Source organism: Schistocerca serialis, chromosome 5 (assembly GCF_023864345.2).
Source record: "Schistocerca serialis cubense isolate TAMUIC-IGC-003099 chromosome 5, iqSchSeri2.2, whole genome shotgun sequence".
In the NCBI taxonomy this organism is placed as follows: Eukaryota; Metazoa; Arthropoda; class Insecta; order Orthoptera; family Acrididae; genus Schistocerca; species Schistocerca serialis.
Window position 1 is genome coordinate 544,119,965 of NC_064642.1, and position 25,595 is coordinate 544,145,559.

The 25,595-nt window shown below is 45.9% G+C and overlaps 1 protein-coding gene and 1 pseudogene across 1 annotated transcript in view; one reads left to right on the forward strand and one right to left on the reverse strand.

The window, feature by feature from the left end:
• Positions 1–25,595, reverse strand: part of LOC126482070 (gametogenetin-like) — a 406,404-nt gene that overhangs the window by 108,085 nt on the left and 272,724 nt on the right. The window contains exons 5-7 of the mRNA XM_050106046.1: positions 24,767–25,155; positions 18,849–18,955; positions 18,700–18,806 (exon numbers count right to left, since the gene is read on the reverse strand). Of these exons, the coding sequence (XP_049962003.1) occupies positions 18,700–18,806; positions 18,849–18,955; positions 24,767–25,155 (603 nt within the window). The remainder of the gene's footprint in view (positions 1–18,699; positions 18,807–18,848; positions 18,956–24,766; positions 25,156–25,595) is intronic.
• Positions 13,549–13,667, forward strand: LOC126482620 (5S ribosomal RNA; annotated as a pseudogene).

A 25,595-nucleotide genomic window follows, 5' to 3' on the forward strand; every position in this document is an offset into this window, starting at 1 on the left:
TGGATATTGTATCACAGACACAGTCCCTTTGACTGTTTAAAGATGTCACTAAACCCGCCCCACGACGCAAACAACCATACAAGAGCAGCGCCTATTAGACGGAGGGGGTCCGACAGCCGATCAGTTCCAGTGATTCCACCAGGAAGGAAGTACACGGCTCGTGTTGTCTGTAGTTCAACCATGCCTAGAGGGTCAATACCGATGTGCGATCATGACTCCATTCTTACTTTGTGCCAGGAATAGCTCTCAACAAGGCAAGTGCCCAGGCGACTCGGAGAGAACCAAAGCAGTTTTGCTCAGACGTGGAGGAGATACAGAGAGACAGGAACTGTAGACGACACGCTCAGGCGCCCTAGGGCTCCTACTGCAGTGGATGACCGCTAACTACGGGTTATGGCTCGGAGGAACCCTGACAGCAACGCCACCATGTTAAATAATGCTTTTCGTGCAGCCACAGGACGTCCTGTTAAGACTCAAACTGTGCGCAATAGGCTGCATGATGCCCAACTTCACTCCAGACGTCCATGGCGAGGTCTATCTTTGCAACCACGAGACCACGCAGCGCGATACAGATGGGCCCAACAACATGTCGAATGGACCGCTCAGGTTTGGCATCACGTTCTCTTCACCGATGAGAGTCGCATATGCCTTCAACTAGACAATCGTCGGAGACGTGTTTGAAGGGAACCCGGTAACGCCGAACGCCTTAGACACACTGTCCAGCGAGTGCAGCAAGGTGGAGGTTCCCTGCTGTTTTGAGGTGGTATTGTGTGGGGCCGAGGTACGCCGTGGGTCGTCATGGAAGGCGCCTTAACGGCTCTACGATACATGAATTCCGTCCTCCGATCGATAGTGCAACCATATCGGCAGCATATTGGCGAGGCACTCGTCCTCATGGACGACAATTCGCGCCCCCATCGTGCACATCTTGTGAATGACTTCTTCCGGATAACGACACTGCTCGACTAGAGTGGCCAACATGTTCTCTAGACATTAACCCCATCGAACATGCCTGGGATGGATTGAAAAGGGATGTATATGGACGTCGTGACCCACCAACCACTGTGAGGGATCTACGCCGAATCGCCGTTGCGAAGTGGGACAATCTGGACCAACAGTGCCTTGATGAACTTGTGGATAGTATGCCACTACGAATACAGGCATGTATCATTGCAAGAGAATGTGCTATTGGGTATTAGAGGTACCGGTGTGTGCAGCAATCTGGACCACCACCACTGGAGGTGTCGCTGTATGGTGGTACAACATGCAATGTGTGGTTTTCATGAGCAATAAAAATGGTGTAAATGATGTTTATGTTGATCTCTATTCAAATTTTCTGTACAGGTTCCGGAACTGTCGGAACTGAGGTGATGCAAAACTCTTTTTGATGTGTGTATTTTCCGTAATAAACGTAGTATTCGAAGAAAGACTGAAAAAAAATTGAGTCACTCAGTTTCAAGACAGATAGAATCTATTAAATTAAATAGGAAAATAAAAGGAAATTTAGTCTGACGACCTTTCGTTGGTCTTCTCAAAATTGATGAGTTTTTGAGTACTACAAAAAATCACCAGTATTCTGCTATTGATTCTAATTTTTTGAAACTCTGCTCACTAATCATGTTGTAGTCTGGGATCATACTACTATTTGGGTATTACGAATAGTCGGTGCTAAACGGTGGAAACTGAGGTTGAAGAATTCTATTTTTCGCGTTGTGTGTGGTGCCTTGTCACGGTTCGCGCGGCGGCCAGACACTGCCCGCAAAACCTGTATGCTCGTCGCGCGCGCACGTAAGCCAGGACACACGGCAACAGGAAGTTTACTGTCTCAGTAATGGTGTACCAATTTTTGTTCCGTGTGTTGTTACTCGTTTCTGTCGGGCCGACTTGTTGAGCATTTGGTATAAACAACATCGTCTTTGTTACAAACCAATTATTACGCCAATTATTGCTTTTAAATCATGTGAAGCGTCTTCTGTTAGCCATTTTGTGGACTTTCATGATTCAATAAAATCCCATATCATTTCATCTACATCTACATACATACTCCACAATCCATCATACGGTGCGTGGCGGAGGGTACCTCGTACCACAACTAGCATCCTCTCTCCCTGTTCCACTCTCGAACAGAACGAGGGAAAAATGACTGCCTAGATGCCTCTGTACGAGCCCTAATCTCTCTTATCTTATCTTTGTGGTCTTTTCGCGAAATGTAAGTTGGCGGCAGTAAAATTGTACTGCAGTCAGCCTCAGATGCTGGTTCTATAAATTTCCTCATTAGCGATTCACGAAAAGAACGCCTCCTTTCCTCTAGAGACTCCCACCTGAGTTCCTGAATCATTTCCGTAACACTCGCGTGATGATCAAACCTACCAGTAACAAATCTAGCAGCCCGCCTCTGAATTGCTTCTATGTCCTCCCTCAATCCGACTTGATAGTGATACCAAACGCTCGAGCAGTACTCAAGAATAGGTCGCACCAGCGTTCTATAAGCGATCTCCTTTACAGATGAACCACGTCTTCCCAAAATTCTACCAATTAACCGAAGACGACCATCCGCCTTCCCCACAACTGCCATTACGTGCTTGTCCCACTTCATATCGTTCTGCAATGTTCGCCCAAATATTTAATCGACGTGACTGTGTCAAGCGCTACACTACTAATGGAGTATTCAAACATTACAGGATTCTTTTTGCTATTCATCTGCATTAATTTACATTTATCTATATTTAGAGTTAGCTGCCATTCTTTACACCAATCACAAATCCCGTCCAAGTCATCTTGTATCCTCCTACAGTCACTCAACGACGACACCTTCCCGTACACCACAGCATCATCAGCAAACAGCCGCACATTGCTATCCATCCTATCCAAAAGATCATTTATGTAGATAGAAAACAACAGCACACCTACCACATTTCCCTGGGGCACTCCAGATGATACCCTCACCTCCGATGAACACTCACCATCGAGGACAACGTACTGGGTTCTACTACTTAAGAAGTCTTCGAGCCACTCACATATTTGGGAACCAATCCCACATGCTGGTACCTTAGTTAGGAGTCTGCAGTGGGGCACCGAGTCAAACGCTTTCCGGAAGACAAGGAATGTGGCATCCGTCTGATACCCTTCATCCATGGTTCGCAAGATATCATGTGAAAAAAGGGCGAGTTGCGTTTCGCAGGAGCGATGCTTTCTAAAGCCGTGTTGATGCATGGACAGCAACTTCTCTGTCTCAAGCAAATTCATTATATTCGAACTGAGAACGAAAATCCTGCAACAAACCGATGTTACGGATATTGGTCTGTAATTTTGAGGATCCATCCTTCTACCCTTCTTATATACAGGCGTCACCTGCACTTTTTTCCAGTCGCTCGGGACTTTATGTTGGGCAAGAGATTCGCTAAGTAAGGAGCCAATGCAGTAGAGTACTCTCTGTAAAACCGAATTGGATTCCCATCAGGACCTGGCGATTTATTTATTTTCAACCCATTCAGCTGCTTTACAAACCCAGCGATATCTATCACTATGTCCTCCATACGGGAATCTGTACGAGACTCAAACGGCGGTATGTTTTCAAGTATTTTTGTCAATTTCTACCCCTCTACCTACATTATTCCGTGAAGTATTGACTACTCAAAAGTTAACGGACTTTGGGTCACCTTGTACATTGCCAGAAATTTCTCCCTCAGACTAAATCTGTATTTGATGCTAGCAGACTGTAACGTTGAGGAATACTCTCTTTCTGTAGGCAAGTGTGCTTCTTATGTACTCATTGCTTTGTCCGCTGTGTGTTACGTTGCTTCCAAGTGAGCAGAATTTAATGACACCGCGTGCATTGTAGACTCCAAAAAATGGTTCAAATGGCTCTAAGCACTATGGGACTTAACATCTGAGGTCATCAGTCCCCTGGACTTAGAACTACTTAAAGCTAACTACGCTAAGGACATCACACACATCCATGTCCGAGGCAGGATTCGAACCTGCGACCGTAGCAGCAGCGCGTTTCCGGACTGAAGCGGCCACAGCGGCCGGCTGTAGACTCCATATATGATGTCACGTTTGTAGCCAATCTTATTCCTGCTACCCCGAGTATTTAGGTGTTACTTTAGTCTCGGACCATGTTCTGTACCCAGTAGACGGTTTATTTCAATCAACACATTCAAGAAATCCAGCAATGGCGTCAGTGTATGTCTTCGAGAACGTTCCACCCTGACCTTAAATCCCACTCCAACCTTTCAGTACGGATCTAGTTCTCCAGGTATCTTTACGAGCTGCGTTGCAGTGCGACAGCTGGCCGGAACAGCGTCAAACAGCTGAGGGACGTGGAGAGCATATATATCGAGAGTGCGAGGCGAGCTGCGTGCTGCGAACGCCTGGCGGCGTGGTCGCGTGTTGCGCAACGCGCAGAACGGGGCCACGTAGGCTCAAGACAACGCTCAAGACGGCGCGGCTTCACTGCGCTACGGATCCAGGCCGGCCCCACAGCCGGCGGCCGGACACCTCCCGCAAAACCCGCATGCTCGCCGCGAGCGCGACGTGATGTTATGTGGCGTGGCGCAACACCGCCTACCCTCTGACCTCTCTCCGTCACTGTGCACTATTACTCTCATCAATTCTCCCACAATTTTCCATTTAAGTGCTTAGGAATCGATTAAAAAGGGAAAGCAATAATGTAATTCACGACTGCAGATAACGACGTTTACACACGTTAGCAGCGTATTCTCATTAGAAAGGAGCGAATGAAGTTGTAAACAGGAATCTTGTTACCTTCAACGTGATTTGAGTATAGATACAACTATTTATGTTGTGGTCTTCGATCAGAAGATTTGTTTTATGCCGCTCTACACGCTAGTCTATGCCGTGCATGCCTCTTCATCTCTGTATAGCTACCGAAACATATATCCACTTGAACCTACTTGCTGTATTCGAGGTTGGTCTTCGCTGTACATTTTACTTCGCAAATTTCACTCCCTTATCCAAATGGCTATTTCTTGATGCCTCAGGACATGTTCTGTCAACCGATCAGTTCCTTTAATGAGTTATTGTCACAAATTTCTTTTCTCCCCTGTCCGGTTCAGTATCTCTTCATTAATTACTCCAGCCACCCTTCTAATCTTCAGCATTCTTCTCTAGCACCATACGTCAAAATCTCTTCTCGAGTCTGAAGTGCTTACTCTCCATATTTCGCTTTCGTAGAAGGCTTCACTCTACATACACTACTGGCCATTAAAATTGCTACACCACGAAGATGACGTGCTACAGACGCGAAACTTAACCGACAAGAAGAAGATGCTGTGATATGCAAATGATTAGCTTTTCAGACCATTCACACAAGGTTGGCGTCGGTGGCGACACCTACAACATGCTGACATGTGGAAAGTTTCCAACCGATTTCTCTAACACAAACAGCAGTTGACCGGCGTTGCCTGGTGAAACGTTGTTGTGATGCCTCGTGTAAGGAGGAGAAATGCGTACCATCAAGTTTCCGACTTTGATAAAGGTCGGATTGTAGCCTATCGTGATTGCAGTTTATCGTATCGCGACATTGCTGCTCGCGTTGGTCGAGATCCAATGACTGTTAGCAGCACATGGAATCGGTGGGTTCAGGAGGGTAATACGGAACGCCGTACTCGATCCTAGCAGTCGAGATGACAGGCATCTTATCCGCATGGCTGTAACGGATCGTGCAGCCACGTCTCGATCCCTGAGTCAACAGATGGGGACGTTTGCAAGACAATAACCATCTGCACGAACAGTTCCGCGACGTTTGCAGCAGCATGGACTATCAGCTCGGAGACCATGGCTGCGGTTACCCTTGACGCTGCATCACAGACAGGAGTGCTTGCGATGGTGTACTCAACGACGAACCTGGGTGCACGAATGGCAAAACGTCATTTTTTCGGATGAATCCAGGTTCTGTGTACAGCATCATGATGATCGCATCCGTGTTTGGCGACATCGTGGTGAAAGCACATTGGAAGTGTGTATTCGTCATCGCCATACTGGCGTATCACCCGGCGTGATGGTATGGGGTGCCATTGGTTACACGTCTCGGTCACCTCTTGTTCGCATTGACGGCACTTTGAACAGTGGACGTTACATTTCAGATGTGTTACGACCCGTGGCTTTACCCTTCATTCGATCCCTGCGAAACCCTACATTTCAGCAGGATAATTCACGAGCGCATGTTGCAGGTCCTGTACGGGCCTTTCTGAATACACAAAATGTTCGACTGCTGCCCTGGTCAGCACATTCTCCAGATCTCTCACCAATTGAAAACGTCTGGTCAATGGTAGTCGAGCAACTGGCTCCTCACAATACGCCAGTCACTACGCTTGATGAACTGTGGTATCGTGTTGAAGCTGCATGGGCAGTTGTACCTGTACACACCATCTAAGCTCTGTTTGACTCAATGTCCAGGCGTATCAAGGCCGTTATTACGGCAGAGGTGGATGTTTTGGGTACTGATTTCTCAGGATCTATGCACTCAAATTGTGTGAAAATGTAATCACATGTCAGTTCTAGTGTAATATATTTCTCCAATGAATACCCGTTTATCATCTGCATTTATTTTTGGTGTAGCAATTTTAATGGTCAGTAGTGTATTTTCAGCAAAGATTTTCTAGCACCTAAATTTACACTTAAGACCCAAAGTAACTGGTACACCTGCCTAATATCGTGTAGGGGCCCGTGAGCACGCAGAAGTGCCGCAACACGACGTGGCATGGACTTGACTAATGTCTGAAGTAATGCTGGAGGGAAATGACACCATGAAACCCGCCGGGCTGTCCATAAATCCGTAAGAGTACGAGGGGGTAGAGATCTCTTATGAACAGCACGTTGCAGGGCATCCCAGATATGCTCAGTAATGTTCATTTCTGGGGAGTCTGGTGGCCAGCGGAAGTGTTTAAACTCAGAAGAGTGTCTCTGGAGACACTGGACGCGTGGGGTGATGGTCCAGCATTGAAACCTGCTGCAGTTCCGGAAAGGTTACACCTCTGTAACGCTGAACGATTATCTTCAGTCGTCGTTGGCCCTGTTCTGGCAGGATCTTTTGCCGCAGCGATGTCGGAGGTTTGATGTTTTACCGGATTCCTTATATTCACGGTTCACTCGCGAAACGGTCATACGGGAAAATCTCCAATTCATCACTACCTTTAAGATGGTGTGTCCCATCGCTCGTTCGCCGACTACAACATCGCCTTCAAGCTCACTCGTGATAACCGACAATTGCAGCAGAAGTTGTTGTTGTTGTTGTGGTCTTCAGTCCTGAGACTGGTTTGATGCAGCTCTCCATGCTACTCTATCCTGTGCAAGCTTTTTCATCTCCCAGTACCTACTGCAACCTACATCCTTCTGAATCTGCTTAGTGTATTCATCTCTTGGTCTCCCTCTACGATTTTTACCCTCCACGCTGCCCTCCAATACTAAATTGGTGATCCCTTGATGCCTCAGAACATGTCCTACCAACCGATCCCTTCTTCTGGTCAAGTTGTGCCACAAACTTCTCTTCTCCCCAATCCTATTCAATACTTCCTCATTAGTTATGTGATCTACCCATCTAATCTTCAACATTCTTCTGTAGCACCACATTTCGAAAGCTTCTATTCTCTTCTTGTCCAAACTATTTATCGTCCATGTTTCACTTCCATACATGGCTACACTCCATACAAATACTTTCAGAAATGACTTCCTGACACTTAAATCAATACTGGATGTTAACAAATTTCTCTTCTTCAGAAACGCTTTCCTTGCCATTGCCAGCCTACATTTTATATCCTCTCTACTTCGACCATCATCAGTTATTTTGCTCCCCAAATAGCAAAACTCCTTTACTACTTTCAGTGCCTCATTTCCTAATCTAATTCCCTCAGCATCACCCGACTTAATTAGACTACATTCCATTATCCTTGTTTTGCTTTTGTTGATGTTCATCTTATATCCTCCTTTCAAGACACTGTCCATTCCATTCAACTGCTCTTCCAAGTCCTTTGCTGTCTCTGACAGAATTACAATGTCATCGGCGAACCTCAAAGTTTTTATTTCTTCTCCATGAATTTTAATACCTACCCCGAATTTTTCTTTTGTTTCCTTTACTGCTTGCTCAATATACAGATTGAACAACATCGGGGAGAGGCTACAACCCTGTCTTACTCCCTTCCCAACCACTGCTTCCCTTTCATGTCCCTCGACTCTTATAACTGCCATCTGGTTTCTGTACAAATTGTAAATAGCCTTTCGCTCCCTGTATTTTACCCCTGCCACCTTTAGAATTTGAAAGAGAGTATTCCAGTCAACATTGTCAAAAGCTTTCTCTAAGTCTACAAATGCTAGAAACGTAGGTTTGCCTTTCCTTAATCTTTCTTCTAAGATAAGTCGTAAGGTCAGTATTGCCTCACGTGTTCCAGTGTTTCTACGGAATCCAAACTGATCTTCCCCGAGGTTGGCTTCTACTAGTTTTTCCATTCGTCTGTAAAGAATTCGTGTTAGTATTTTGCAGCTGTGACTTATTAAGCTGATAGTTCGGTAATTTTCACATCTGTCAACACCTGCTTTCTTCGGGATTGGAATTATTATATTCTTCTTGAAGTCTGAGGGTATTTCGCCTGTTTCATACATCTTGCTCACCAGATGGTAGAGTTTTGTCAGGACTGGCTCTCCCACGGCCGTCAGTAGTTCCAATGGAATATTGTCTCCTCCGGGGGCCTTGTTTCGACTCAGGTCTTTCAGTGCTCTGTCAAACTCTTCACGCAGTATCGTATCTCCCATTTCATCTTCATCTACATCCTCTTCCATTTCCATAATATTGTCCTCAAGTACATCGCCCTTGTATAGACCCTCTATATACTCCTTCCACCTTTCTGCTTTCCCTTCTTTGCTTAGAACTGGGTTTCCATCTGAGCTCTTGATATTCATACAAGTCGTTCTCTTATCTCCAAAGGTCTCTTTAATTTTCCTGTAGGCGGTATCTATCTTACCCCTAGTGAGATAGGCCTCTACATCCTTACATTTGTCCTCTAGCCATCCCTGCTTAGCCATTTTGCACTTCCTGGCGATCTCATTTTTGAGACGTTTGTATTCCTTTTTGCCTGTTTCACTTACTGCATTTTTATATTTTCTCCTTTCATCAATTAAATTCAATATTTCTTCTGTTACCCAAGGATTTCTACTAGCCCTCGTCTTTTTACCTACTTGATCGTCTGCTGCCTTCACTACTTCATCCCTCAAAGCTACCCATTCTTCTTCTACTGTATTTATTTCCCCCATTCCTGTCAATTGCTCCCTTATGCTCTCCCTGAATCTCTGTACAACCTCTGGTTCTTTCAGTTTATCCAGGTCCCATCTCCTTAAATTCCCACCTTTTTGCAGTTTCTTCAGTTTTAATCTACAGGTCATAACCAATAGATTGTGGTCAGAGTCCACATCTGCCCCTGGAAATGTCTTACAATTTAAAACCTGGTTCCTAAATCTCTGTCTTACCATTATATAATCTATCTGATACCTTTTAGTATCTCCAGGGTTCTTCCATGTATACAACCTTCTTTCATGATTCTTAAACCAAGTGTTAGTTATGATTATGTTGTGCTCTGTGCAAAATTCTACCAGGCGGCTTCCTCTTTCGTTTCTGTCCCCCAATCCATATTCACCTACTATGTTTCCTTCTCTCCCTTTTCCTACACTCGAATTCCAGTCACCCATGACTATTAAATTTTCGTCTCCCTTCACAATCTGAATAATTTCTTTTATTTCATCATACATTCCTTCAATTTCTTCGTCATCTGCAGAGCTAGTTGGCATATAAACTTGTACTACTGTAGTAGGTGTGGGCTTCGTATCTATCTTGGCCACAATAATGCGTTCACTATGCTGTTTGTAGTAGCTTACCCGCATTCCTATTTTCCTATTCATTATTAAACCTACTCCTGCATTACCCCTATTTGATTTTGTGTTTATAACCCTGTAGTCACCTGACCAGAAGTCTTGTTCCTCCTGCCACCGAACTTCACTAATTCCCACTATATCTAACTTCAACCTATCCATTTCCCTTTTTAAATTTTCTAACCTACCTGCCCGATTAAGGGATCTGACATTCCACGCTCCGATCCGTAGAACGCCAGTTTTCTTTCTCCTGATAACGACATTCTCTTGAGTAGTCCCCGCCCGGAGATCCGAATGGGGGACTATTTTACCTCCGGAATATTTTACCCAAGAGGACGCCATCATCATGTAATCATACAGTAAAGCTGCATGCCCTCGGGAAAGATTACGGCTGTAGTTTCCCCTTGCTTTCAGCCGTTCGCAGTACCAGCACAGCAAGGCCGTTTTGGTTATTGTTACAAGGCCAGATCAGCCAATCATCCAGACTGTTGCCCTTGCAACTACTGAAAAGGCTGCTGCCCCTCTTCAGGAACCACACGTTTGTCTGGCCTCTCAACAGATACCCCTCCGTTGTGGTTGCACCTACGGTACGGCTATCTGTATCGCTGAGACACGCAAGCCTCCCCACCAACGGCAAGGTCCATGGTTCATGGGGGGGGCAGAAGTAACCGATTTAAAAACTGCGCCAGACACTTGTTATCTATATAGGTTTTGTCGACCGCAGTGTCGTATTCTCTTTACATATGTCTGTTTTTGAGTAAGCATGCTTATACCAGTTTCTTTAACACTTTAGTGTATATTCGCTGTTTGCAAGTTCCTCCGTTTCAGAAACTGTTTTCTTGCTTTTTTCAGTCTGTCTTTTATATCCTCTCTATTTTCAATTTACCATCTTCTGTGCGGATGCACAAACAGTGCCCGAATTCTTACGGGAATCGGTTAAGCCGCGACTAATGAGTGTAATAGGCAGGGGCCCTAAGAATATAGTGCGGGACGGTAAGTTGGGAATGTGGGTCACACAGGAGACGTGCCAGAGATGTCCCTGCAGTTGCACTATCCTCTCTGTCCTTGGTGGCTCAGACGTAGAGAGCGTCTGCCGTGTAAGGAGGAGATACTGGGTTCGAGTCCCGGTCGGGGCACACATTTTCAACTGTCCCCTTTGACGTATATCAACGCTTGTATGCAGCTATATGTCCGAAGGAACAGATACCATATTTATATATATACAGAGGGGTCCAAAAATGCATCCACTGTTTAAAAGTACATAAATGGCAAACTAATTGACGGAGTTGTCTCATCTTTGGTAGTGTAATAATTTGTAGGTCCGGCAATCACGACGCAAGCGTTGTATTGCGCTGTTTTGTTCTGTCAGATGACAGTCGCCAGATAGTCAGTTTTTTGTTCTTAATTGCATCTAGTTACTCGAGTAAACATGGCTGGAGCAAGGCTTACATTCGACGGAAGGAAGTCAGTTTTGAAGTACGAAAACATTAATAAGATTCAACGGCAATGGCGAAATGAGTATCAAACAGAGCCACCGACACGTTTAACGATTCGTCGCATTCGAGACAAATTTGATGCCGTAGGCTGTGTTAAAGATGTACACAAAGAAAGATCCGGACGGCCTGTAACAGTAACAAGTCCAGCTAACTCATGTCGTGTGTTACAACATTTCACTCGCTCAACACAGAAGTCTATGAGACAGCGTGCCCCTGAAACTGGAGTGAGTCGCTCAAGTGTTCGGCGAATTTTGAAGACAGCAAAGTGGAAGTGCTACATCCCACGATTGCTACACGCAATGAACGAGGACGACCCAGATCGTAGAATAGAGTACTGCGAGTAGTTTACTAACATGGTGCGCAACGACAAAGAGTTTGCAGAGATAATTGTGTGGTCTGATGAGGCACAGTTCAAACTCAGTGGTACAGTAAATCACCACAATTGCATCTGCTAGGCCGCCGAAAATCCGAACGTCCATGTAGACAAAGCCGTGAATTTGCCAGGAGTAAATGTGTGGTGTGGGTTGTCTTGCCGGGGCTTGATTGGGCCATTCTTCTTTGACAGCACAGTTACCGTTGAGTTGTACCTTCAGAAGTTTCAGACATCCATTTTACCTGCCTTCCGAGACGGAAGAGTTTACTTTCAACAAGATGGTGCCCCAGCCCACTACCAAAATCGTGTTATGGCGTATCTCGACGAAAATCTACCAGGAAGATGGATAGGCCGTAGAGGTGCTGTGGAGTATCTACCACGTTCAAAAATGGTTCAAACGGCTCTGAGCATTATGGGACTTAGCTGCTGTGGTCATCAGTCCCCTAGAACTTAGAACTACTTAAACCTAACTAACCTAAGGACATCACACACATCCATGCCCGTGGCAGGATTCGAACCTTTGACCGTAGCGGTCGCGCGGTTCCAGACTGTAGCACCTAGAACCGCTCGGCCACCCCGGCCGGCTAACCACCAGGTTCCCCAGGCCTAACTCCTCTGGACTTTTACCTGTGGGAAACACTAAAGGACGTCTTTTGTCAACAAAAGCCACACACATTGGATGAACTTCGAGAATCCAACGTACATTCATGTGCAAATATCCAACTGAACACGTTGCTGTCAGTAGGTCGTGCTGCAGTTCCGCGGCATCGTTTGTGTGAGGATGTTAATGGTGACCATTTCGAACACCTACAGTGATATCTTTAAGTTGGACTTTAAGCTACACTTTCACGAAAAATGAGACGACTCCGTCAGTTAGTTTGCAAGTTATGGACTTTTCAACAGTGGATGTAATTCACATTACACTACAGTGCGTGTTCTGGGCAGGCGACTGCGTGACAACAGGTGCTGTCTTACAACTGAAGCACTCTTTTACCACTAAGGTGTCGCTTCGTCACCTCGGTCCCACTGTGGGCTGTGAACAGTAGGTGTTGCAAGGCGCCCGCTGCATACCGGACACGCGCGCCCACTCCGGCCGATGAGGTGGGACGGAGGCTGCCCCCAGTGACTGCGGCGCTCGGAGATCCGGGAGGCGCGGACAGAGAGTCGCCCCCACGTCACGGCCGGCCTTCTTCGGCCACATCGGTCTACCCGCCGAATCGTGCGCCGTCAGTCACTGCCGAGGACGCACAGGCGCTCCACTTCTCGGCTGCTCCACATCACGCTCTCCTGTCTTCCTCTGGACGTGCACGAGGCCGGGTGTCAGCTCGAGGGGCGAGTGATTGATACTGCAACGCGTAAAGGACGCCCGAGAGGCTCTACCCGTACTAGTAAACCAGTCTCACAGTAGATACCGCGTCCACTCCTAGTGGAAGGCGTTTGGCAGGGCGGGACACGGCCTGCCTAGGAGGGTGCCACCTGCCTACTTCTCAGGCGCAACATTCCTATGGTCCGACTACAGAAAGGACGCCAACCATACGGACTAAGTTACGCAGCCGTCTTACGTCTCACAAATAATTCCCAAGTGGAGGTGCATCCGCTAAACATGAATGTTGACAGGCGTACCGCTCTACTCAGCAGGCAGTGCCTCGAGACAGTATTAGTACAGGTTCGCGACGAGTGTCTCAGGTCTCATCTACATCGCTAATAATACCCAAACGGGGCATTATACAAGTGATCTTAGTTATTGTTCGCTGGATTTAGGACTATGCCAAAGTTTGAGCACACATAAGCTCGATCTTAGCCAACGGCCTTGCCGCAGTGGTAACACCGGTTCCCGTCAGATCACCGAAGTTAAGCACTGTGGGGCTGGGGCTAGCACTTGGATGGGTGACCATACGGTCTGCCGAGCGCTGTTGGCAAGCGGGGTGCACTCAGCCCTTGTGACGCAAACTGAGGATCTACTTGATTGAGAAGTAGCGGTCCCGGTCTCATGCACGTCTCGCGTTGCCGGGAGAGCGGTGTGCTAACCACTTGCCGGCCGTTGTGGCCGAGCTGTTCTAGGCGCTTCAGTCTGGAACTGCGCAACCGCTACGGTCGCAAGTTCGAATCCTGCCTCGGGCATGGATGTGTGTGCTGTCCTTAGGTTGTTGTTGTTGTGGTCCTCAGTCCCGAGACTGGTTTGATGCAGCTCTCCATGCTACTCTATCCTGTGCAAGCTTCTTCATCTCCCAGTACCTACTGCAACCTACATCCTTCTGAATCTGCCTGGTGTATTCATCTCTTGGTCTCCCTCTACGATTTTTACCCTCCAAGCTGCCCTCCAATGCTAAATTTGTGATCCCTTGATGCCTCAGAACATGTCCTATAAACCGATCCCTTCTTCTAGTCAAGTTGTGCCACAAACTCCTCTTCTCCCCAACACTATTCAGTACCTCCTCATTAGTTATGTGATCTGCCCATCTAATCTTCAGCATTCTTCTGTAGCACCACATTTTGAAAGCTTCTATTCTCTTCTTATTTAAACTATTTATCGTCCATGTTTCACCTCCATACATGGCTACACTCCATACAAATACTTTCAGAAACGACTTCCTGACACTTAAATCTATACTCGATGTTAACAAATTTCTCTTCTTCAGAAACGCTTTCCTTGCCATTACCAGTCTACATTTTATATCCTCTCTACTTCGACCATCATCAGTTATTTTGCTCCCCAAATAGCAAAACTCCTTTACTGCTTTAAGTGTCTCATTTCCTAATCAAATTCCCTCAGCATCACCCAACTTAATTCGACTACATTCCATTATCCTCGTTTTGCTTTTGTTGGTGTTCATCTTATATCCTCCTTTCAAGACACTGTCCATTCCGTTCAAATGCTCTTCCAAGTCCTTTGCTGTCGTTGACAGAATTACAATATCATCGGCGAACCTCAAAGTTTTTATTTCTTCTCCATGGATTTTAATACCTACTCTGAATTTTTCTTTTGTTTCCTTTACTGCTTGCTCAATATACAGATTGAATAACATCGGGGAGAGGCTACAACCCAGTCTCATTCCCTTCTCAACCACTGCTTCCCTTTCATGTCCCTCGACTCCTTTCATGTCCCTTAGGTTAGTTAGGTTTAAGTAGTTGGAAGTTCTAGGGGACTGATGACCTCAGATGTTAAGTCTCATGGTGCTCAGAGCCATTTATGAGCTAACCACATGCCCCTCCATATCCGCATCCAGTGACGCCTATGGTCTGAGGTTGACACGGCGGCCGGTCGGTTCCGCTGGGCCTTCCAAGGCCTCTTCGGACGGAGTTTAATTTAGTTTTAAGCTCAATCTTCACACTCCAGCTAAATAAATTGTTGTAAAATACTGTTAATCTTTTTCCCACGTATTTTTGACATAGCTGTTGCCTGACACTATTTGGCTATGTGGCAAATGTGTATATTGCAAGCAGACTACCTCATGAAAGCCTTATGTTTGACTCCAGGTGCACTTGGTGAACGGAACAGGCATGTTTCAGACCCAATTTCTTCTACTTTAGATCAACACCTTAAATGGTACGCTTCACTGTCAGAGCCCCGAAAGAAGATTCATATTTTTGAGAGGTGTATCTGATCGGCTAGCACAAACTGTGACTAGTATAACACAGTAACTAATACAGAATGGCAGATATTCAACAGACATTAAAGTATGAGCAAGCTACTTATCAGATACAGTCAGCAGTATTAATTGTTCGCTGATGACGCTGTTGCTTACAGGTGAATGCTAATGCTAATGCTAATAATAATAATAATAATTTCGTGTGGGTCAATGGCCGGGTGCTAGTCTCACAATTGGACACTCCTTCGGCGAGTGTTGTGTCCCTGATGTAAACTAGTTATCCAACCGGGAGAGGGGATCTGCAGTTTTATATGGAATACGAACCACGTGTTGCGCCTGAGTACTCTTCACAACGTTGGAAGGTGAAGGGTGGACTAAAAGCTGACTGAAAATTTCCGTGGTCCGACCAGGATCCGATCCCGCGACCTCTCGGTTTGCAGGCAGCTGCTTTAATAATACAGCATCAGGCCCAACACATAAGTACTGTCGCAGGACCATCGTAATGAAATGAAAATGAAGTACCTAGAATCTTCTCTTTGTTTATAGGACGGTAGTTCTCTTGAAATGTAAATAGACTGAAGAAATAACCAAACGAAGAGAAAGAACCAGACAGTAGACATCGATGGAACTACAAGCGCTTGACAGGTCTTTATAGCTCTTTGGAAGATATACCCTGCTTGACAATTGCTAAGGAACAGAGATTCTGATGGACAAGAATAATCACAGGCAATGATGGACGCCATGAAACAAGGTACATACATAATAAAGTTGCAGTGGTTCATTTATAACGAAAAATGGTACAGATTTCACTACTTGGGAAAGAAGGATAATAGATGTAAATGACGTTCATGTTTGACACAGGCTGGTCTCCCTATGTAAAGATCGATATTGGACTGTTAGTAAGGAATAAGCCGTCCTTGGCGACTAACGCACATTTTTGCAACTGTTATTCATGCTCGCTAACAAACTGCTGAGGAGATTGGAGGATATTGCCCCTCTCCACTCTGAAGGCGGTTTCCAGTTCTTACACTGTTCCGGAAAGGGACGTTCGTTGAGAAACACGTCTGCTAAGAGCATCCCAGACATGCTCTTTAGGGTTTAGGCCCGAAGAGTACGCAGGAAATTCCATAAGTTCAATTTCTTCACTTTCTAGTGTGTCCGATACCGCAGCTGTCCTGTGTGGGCGGACATTGCCGTCCATAAACAGAAAGACGAGACCTACCGCACCGCTAAACAGACGAACATGATCCAGAATAATCTCCCTGCAATACCACTGAGCTGTAACGGTATCACAGTGGCGTTCAGTAACATTCTGAGGTGCGTAACGTGTTCCTTCTCCCCCCCCCCCTCCCATCCCCCCCCCTTTCCCTCTCACTCTTATGGCCAGAATCATTTTCCACAGTGCAGACTATGGTGAAGTTGAAGTGGTATGCATTTAACAGGCTTCCGAGCAAACAAACCGGCCTGATTAAATCGCCGCGAAATGCTAACAGTTGCAATGTCTGAACCAATCTGCCTCGGTGTGATTGTACGTTCTCGCGTGTAGGACTACGTATCGATCCTGTTGCGGTGTGGTTGTTCGCCTATGTTTTCACGTAGCATTTCCACCTTCAGTGGCCATTTTTTAATCGCCTTAGGCACACACATTACTGTAGCCACAGTAGTGACACTTTGACTGGCTTTGAGCCGCCCAACTGCTCGTCTATGTTCGTAAGCACTCAAATTATGTCTTGCAGACATGTCGCTATACCACACTGAGCGCGTACTAGACGGTTCCACAGCCACCTTTCTCAAACACCGTACTGCCTGAACTGCCGAATGCTTACAGAGCGTTCGTGGACAGGCTTCGCTGCAGCTAACGCGTCCTGCCATTTCCTACTACTAACTTAGATTGGGTGTTCCGTAGCAACTGTTCGCTGTACTTGACAGTTGATAAGGAATAACTGACACTTGCTAACTAACATTTGGGGGTTGTTAGCAAGTGTCCGTTATTCCTTAGCAGTTGTCAAGTTGTGTATTACCTGTATCAAAATACCTCAAACAAAGGAACATTACAAATGCTCTGAGAACTCAAATGGGAATCTTTGGGAGAAATGCAACGCCGATTTGCTAAATTTAAGAAACGGATATTGCTTGCATTGAATGGGAAGATAAGTAATGACCTGTCGACGACAGAGTGATTAGAGTTTGAGCACAATATCGGACAGAGGAAGGACAGGGAATGAAATCGGCCGAGACCCATCACGGCATTAGCCTTAAGGGGGGTAGGACGTCAAACGGGCCGTCTTGGAGCAGGAGAGGCACCACAGGACATTTTAATTTCCACTGTCTATACTTTTAAGAATAAATTCATAAAACTTTATCAGCATGACTAGGAAGGATTAAGGATTCACAATCACAGCAGTGGAAGTTCAAAAAAAAAAAAAAAATTTTCATGTGAAAGTTCATCATTTTTTTCACTTCTATTGGCTGCGTTTGTTGCTTGCTATAGGTACACGTTTCTTCATACGTAAGGGAGATTCTTCGATGAACTTTGCACAGCATACAAACCATACTCGCAGGTGTATGAAACTCTAGAAATTATTTAATTTATGAAAAAATGAGTGTGCTGTTATATTTTAAACTACATGTTCAGAAAAAATTCTAATTTTATAGTTAATTATCTCAATTTTTACCACAGTTTTTAATAGATTTGGAAAATTTAGAGTTTCATACACCTGTAAGTATGGTTGTGCAAAATACATAGACGAATCTCCCTTACTTATGAAGAAAAGTGTAGCTATAGCAACAAATGCAGCCAATGGTAAGTGAAAAAAAGGTGAAATACAAATGTCAAAAAAATAAATTATTTTCTTATATTTTTGAACTTCCACCACTATAAATGTAAATCCTGAATCCTTTCTGGTCATTCTGCAAAGTTTTATGAATTTATTTTTAAAAGTGTAGACAGTGAAAATTAAAATGTCCTGTGGTGCCTCCCCTGTTCCAAATGGGCCCGTTTGACGTCCTACCCCCCTTAAGCGATTTCGGGAAATCACGGAAAACATAAATCTGAATCGCCGTCGTCCCCAACAGGAGTCCAGTGTCTTACCACTCCACTACTGCTCCCGGTTTACACCGACAACTCGCTCAGAGATTGCTGGAAATGCGATAAGAGAGATTTTGACGCATAACGAATGGGACGGTGTACACCAGTATCAACCATATCAGCGCCACAGTGGTTGGCAGAGTATACATGTAAACATGTTTCACTCCGTGGAGTGCATTACCAGATACCCTTTCACTTAATGTGCTATACTGCTGTCCTAATTGGACGTTATTGGTAGCGGGCCGCCCGTGTTGTTTGTTGCGAGACACTCACCCAGAGGACGCCGTCCTTGGACTGCAGGCAGACGTCGCCAGGCGTAACGCCGGGCCAGTGTCCACTCGCGGCCACCGCCGCCGCCGCCGCCGCCCCCGCCGTCGCGACGCCGGGCCTCTTGCCGAGCGGCGCCGCGGGCTGCGGCCTGCACACGCCCCCGACGCCGACGCCAGCACCGGCGTCCGGGCGCGCCGACAGCAGCTTCTCCCGCGACGACGACATCGACTTCGCCGAACAGCGTTCTCCACACACCAGCCTGTTGCAGAAATCGCTATCAAAAATCTTTTTTTTTCCAAAAACCAGATATAATGTCTGATGGGATAACCGCAATCAGTGGTTTTATAATGTGACTTATAATCCGTTTTGAGCGCATAAAATGTTTATTCACATGACCGGTTTCGGTTCCTCTAGAACCATCTTCAGATCTGCAATTTCGGTTACAGGAGTAAGCCGTCCACACACGGATTATTCCTGGAACCGAAATTGCATATCTGAAGATGGTTCTAGAGGAACCGAAACCGGTCATGTGAATAAACATTTCATGCAATCAAGACGGATTATAAGCAACATTACAAAATATTTTTGCTAAAGTTGCCACATCGAACCCTCTTCGCAAAACTACTGTATACGTTGTAAGACGTGTATATTTCTATTGTCTATTGTCAAAGCACAATTTATGAAAGATGTTTGTATTTTATTAACAGAATTAAGTAGGAATGACTAATATTTGTCATGCTGGAAATAATTGTGGTAGCAGGGAATGTCTGCACCAAAGTATTGTTGGCAAGAGAGACCGCAAATTGATATTTTAAAAAGGGCGGGAGAGATCGCGTATGGATACATTTTAAGAAAAGAGCGGGAATGACCGCGCAATGATACATTTTGTAATGGTAGCAGGGACTGTCTGCACCAGACAGCATTGTTGGCAGGAGAGACCGCACTTGAGCGTTCGTAGGAAGTCAGTAGTAAGCGAGATGTGAAGCGAGTTGGTAGCAGGTCTGAAGCGAGACGTTGAGAGGAGCAGTGTGCCTGCCAGCCACCAGCTATGATTTACTAGAGATTATAAACGGATGTACAGAGACATCAGTTAACTATTATCATAAGAGGAACTAACATTATGGAACTATTTTCTTTGAGAAACTAAAGGCTACTGAAGGTATGTTTGCGCGTTGCTAGATGTAAGATTATTGTAAAAAGTAAGTCCCATTTGAACGTTTGTAAAATCATTTCATTCAGAATATAATTAATTTTTGCCAGCAATGTTGCAATTACTGATTATAATCTATCCCAAAAACCATCAACGTAAAACTTTGCAAAAATTTTATTGTTGTCAAGAAAAGTGTAACTGTGAATTACGTAACTGCAGTCAAATTAATTATAGAATAATGTCAGCTTTGCTATTAAAGAATAACGTCGGCTTTGGTAATAAATACAGCCACTTCTTATGACAGCCCATCAGCAGTTAATAGAGTGTAGTAAAACATAGTAAGTATATTCATGTCGCAGTTCGATGTAGCAGTCAGATGGCGATCCAGTAACAGTAAAAAAGGTAAGGAACAGTTTTGAGTTATTGCAGATAACGACTGAGGGCCACGACGACGACACATTCTATGTTTCGTCGAAATAATCAGAAAATCGCTTTTAACAAGCAGCAATTAAATTTGTATGCGAAGATTGAGAAAGAGAATAAATTTCAAAGGGAAGATTTCATTTGTTATTATTAAGCAATAGATATAAATCCAAAGGAAAGGTTTCATAGGTTATTGTAGAAGGGAAAGTTGCGTAAGAAAAAAAAGAGATACAGAGGAGACGGGAAGGTTTCAATGTTTTTTTTTCCTTGTTTCATAAAGATTAATACAATTTCGTAATGTACAGAGGGTTCCAAAAAACTGCATCCACTGTTTAAAAGTCCATAACTAGCAAACTAATTAACGGAGTTGTCTCATCTTTGGTAGTATAATAGGTTGTAGTTCCGGCAATCGCCACACAAGCGTTGTATTGCGCTGTTTTGTTCTGTCAGATGACAGGCGCCAGATAGTCAGTGTTTTGTTCTTAGTTGCATCTAGTTACTCGTGTAAACATGGCTGGCGCAAGGCTTACATTCGATGGAAGGAAGTCAGTTTTGAAGTACGAAAACATTAATAAGGTTCAACGGCAATGGCGAAATGAGTATCAAACAGAGCCACCGACACGTTTAACGATTCGTCGCATTCGAGACAAATTTGAAGCCGTAGGCTGTGTTAAAGATATACACAAAGAAAGAGCTGGACGACCTGTAACAGTAACAAGTCCAGACAACTCCCGTCGTGTGTTACAACATTTCACTCGCTCAACACAGAAGTCTATGAGACAGTGTGCCCGTGAAACTGGAGTGAGTCGCTCAAGTGTTCGGCGAATTTTGAAGACAGCAAAGTGGAAGTGCTACATCCCACGATTGCTACACGCAATGAACGAGGACGACCCAGATCGTAGAATGGAGTACTGCGAGTGGTTTACTAACATGGTGCGCAACGATGAAGAGTTTGCAGAGATGACTGTGTGGTATGATGAGGCACAGTTCAAACTCAGTGCACAGTAAATCGCCACAATTGCATCTACTGCGCCGCCGAAAATCCGAACGTCCATGTAGAAAACCCGTGAATTTACCAGATGTGTGGTGTGGGTTGTCTTGCCGGGGCTTGATTGGGCCATTCTTCTTTGACGGCATAGTTACCGGTGAGACGTACCTTCAGAAGCTTCAGACATCAATTTTACCTGCCATCCGAGACTTTTATGAAGACGGATGAGTGTACTTTCAACAAGATGGTGCCCCAGCCCACTACCAAAATCGTTTTATGGTATATCTCGACGAAAATATACCAAGAAGATGGATAGGCCGTAGAGGTGCTGTGGAGTATCCACCTCTTTCCCCAGACATAACTCCTCTGGACTTTTACCTGTGGGGAACACCAAAGAACGTCGTTTATCGACAAAAGCCACGCACATTGGATGAACTTCGAGAATCCATCGTACTTTCATGTGCAAATATCCCACTGAACATGTCGCAGTTAGTATTTCGTTCTGCAGTTCGGCGGCATCGTTTGTGTGTGGATGTTAATGGTGACCATTTCGAACACCTATAGTGATAGCTTTAAGTTGGACTATAAGCTACACTTTCACCAAAGATGAGACGACTCCGTCAATTAGTTTGCAAGTTATGGACTTTTCAACAGTGGACACATTTTTTGGACCCCTCCGTATATCTGCTACATGATTTGAGGTAGAAACTCGAGGTCTATTTTAACTTACGCATAGGACTACAAGATTTTTCTTTTCAAAAGAATCGTCTTTAAATTACAGGTCGTTGATTTGTGCACGAGAAACTGGCGCCCGACATTGTCCCAGATGTGTTTCATCGGGCTCAGGTCTGGCGAATCAACATCGCTGTCATGATCCTCTAAGCACCGTGCTACGATCTGGCCTTGTGACACAGAAATGCCATCGTCGTGAGGGTGACACCAAGTGTGCTGGGTTGGATATGCTCTGCAGTTATGTTCACGTAGTGAAAAGCTGTAATGGTGCCTTCTATTCCTATCAAATGCCCATGGAAACCCCGGTGAATATCCCCATTAACTAATACTATCCCCACCGGAATGCGCCTGTGGCGCGAAGCTAGTTTGGAGCACCCGTTCGCATGGCTCTGAGCACTATGCGACTTAACTTCTGAGGTCATCACTCGCATAGAACTTAGAACTAATTAAACCTAACTAACCTAAGGTCATCACACACATCCATGCCCGAGGCAGGATTCGAACCTGCGACCGTAGCAGTCGCTCGGTTCCAGTCTGTAGCGCCTAGAACCGCACGGCCACTCCGGCCGGCCCCGTTCGCATGACTGATGGCCTATTCGGACACGCCATCAACCTGGTGTAACAATGACGTATATTCATCCGAGAAAGTGACACTCTTTTTTTGATCCACGGCCTCAATCTCGATGATACCGTCACCACTTCAGTCGTAGTTCGAGATGTCGTTGGGTCAACATGAGAATACGTAAAAGCTGTCAGCTGTGGAACCCTCTGCTTAACAATGCATACACTGGACGGTATGCTCTGAAACACACCTGCACCAGCATTTTACACTGTAGGCAGGTCTCAGATCTACCAGAGACCGCCGCTTATCATTATTTACAGTGTGACCAAATCTCCGACTCCCACGTTCCGTGATGAGGCGTGTACGTCCCACACTTCGTCTCTTACTCTATTTTCAGCCGTTCGAAACATTCATATTTCTTTACGTACTACACGAATATCTAATAAAAATGGAGGTTCCTATTAAAAAAAACGCAGTTGATATCTATTTGACCTATGGCAGCGCCATCTAGCGGACCAACCATAGATCCATCTCGTTTCCCCCTTCAAGCTAGACAAGTTTCGTTCGTTGTAGTTTTTTCGTTTGTCCCTTATTTCGTGAGATATTTGGCCCGGTCACGATCAATAGGCCACCCTGTATACAGGGTGTTACAAAAAGATACGGCCAAACTGTCAGGAAACATTCCTCACACACAAAGAAAGAAAATATGTTGTGTGGACATGTGTCCGGAAACGCTTACTTTCCATGTTAGAGCTGATTTTATTACTTCTCTTCAAATCACATTAATCATGGAATGGAAACGCACGGCAACAGAACGTACCAGCGTGACTTCAAACTCTTTGTTACAGGAAATGTTCAAATTGTCCTCCGTTAGCGAGGATACATGCATCCACCCTCCGTCGCATGGAATCCCTGATGTGCTGATGCAGCCCTGGAGAATGGCGTATTGTATCACAGCTGTCCACAATACGAGCACGAAGAGTCTCTACATTTGGTACCGGGGTTGCGTAGACAAGAGCTTTCAAATGCCGCCATAAATGAAAGTCAAGAGGGTTGAGGTCAGGAGAGCGTGGAGGCCAGGGAATTGGTCCGCCTCTACCAATCCATCGGGCGAATCTGTTGTTGAGAAGCGTACGAACACTTCGGCTGATATGTGCAGGAGCTCCATCGTGCTTGTAAAGGCACATGTTCTAGCAGCACAGGTAGAGTATCCCGTATGAAATCATGATAACGTGCTCCATTGAGCGTAGGTGGAAGAACATGGGGCCCAATCAAGACATCACCAACAATGCCTGGCCAAACGTTCACAGAAAATCTGTGTTGATGACGTGATTGCACAATTGCGTGCGGATTCTCGTCAGCCCACACATGTTGATTGTGAAAATTTACAATTTGATCACGTTGGAATGAAGTCCCATCCGTAAAGAGAACATTTGCACTGAAATGAGGATTGACACATTGTTGGATGAACCATTCTCAGAAGTGTCGCCCGTGGAGGCCAATCAGCTACTGATAGTGCCTGCACACGCTATACATGGTACGGAAACAACTGGTTCTGCCGTAGCACTCTCCATACAGTGACGTGGTCAACGTTACCTTGTACAGCAGCAACTTCTCTGACGCTGACATCAGGGTTATCGTCAACTGCACGAAGAATTGCCTCGTCCATTGCAGGGTCCTCGTCGTTCTAGGTCTTCCCCAGTCGCGAGTCATAGGCTGGAATGTTACGTGTTCCCTAAGACGCCGATCAATTGCTTCGAACTTCTTCCTGTCGGGACACCTTCGTTCTGGAAATCTGTCTCGATACAAACGTACCGCGCCACGGCTATTGCCCCGTGCTAATCCATACATCAAATGGGCATCTGCCAACTCCGCATTTGTAAACATTGCACTGACTGCAAAACCACGTTCGTGATGAACACTAACCTGTTGATGCTACGTACTGATGTGCTTGATGCTAGTACTGTAGAGCAATGAGCCGCATGTCAACACAAGCACCGAAGTCAACATTACCTTCCTTCAATTGGGCCAACTGGCGGTGAATCAGTACATACTGACGAAACTAAAATGAGCAATAACATGGAAATTATGCGTTTCCGGACACATGTCCACATAACATCTTTTCTTTACTTGTGTGTGAGGAATGTTTCCTGAAAGTTTGGCCGTACCTTTTTGTAACACCCTGTATAGTGTGGTAGGTGAGAGGGTGAGGTACCTGGTGGAGAGACAAGGCGGGTGGTCATCGCCGAAGCCGCTGCTGGCGGACGAGGAGGCGGTGTCGCTGGCGTGGTCCCGCGCCGTGACGGCGCCAGCGGCTGCGACGGCGGCGGCGGGCTCGTGCTCAGTGTGCTTGGCCAGCGCGGCGTACAGCGCATCCAGGTGCTTCGGCGGCCAGATGGGACGCGGCACTCCCACGGGCCAGCCCTCCGGGATGGGACACAGCCGCGAGCACCCACTGCCCCCGGGGGGCGGGGGCGCCGGCGTGTCCGGAGGCGGCGGCCGCGCCTGCGTGAGCGGGGGAGGCGGCGAGGCCGGGGGCGAGCAGGCGTGCCGCGGGGGCGCCGGAGATCTCGTCTGCAGCGACGAGCAGCGGCCGGCCGGCATCTGTGGCCAACAGTCAGGCGTTAACACCACGGCTACGCGGAAACTAACTTCACTCATCACGCAGCATATTACTTAACTGGACACTGAACTTATCCCACGAACTTAAATCGCGTGAATCCGAGACACACACCTTCATTCATAAGTGTGGAGGAAGGTTCCAGGAACACATTCTATCTTCCACGGGCAATAAGCGAACAATAGACATGCCAACACTTAGACTACATACAGGGTGAAAAGTATTTAAACCGACAAACTCTGGGAGTTTGTAGGGCCGGCCGTTGTGGCCGAGCGGTTCTAGGCGCTTCAGTCTGGAACCGCGCGACCGCTACGGTCGTAGGTTCGAATCCTGCCTCTGACTTGGATGTGTGTGATGTCCTTAGGTTAGTCAGGTTTAAGTAGTTCTAAGTTCTAGGGGACTGATGACCTCAGATGTTAAGTCC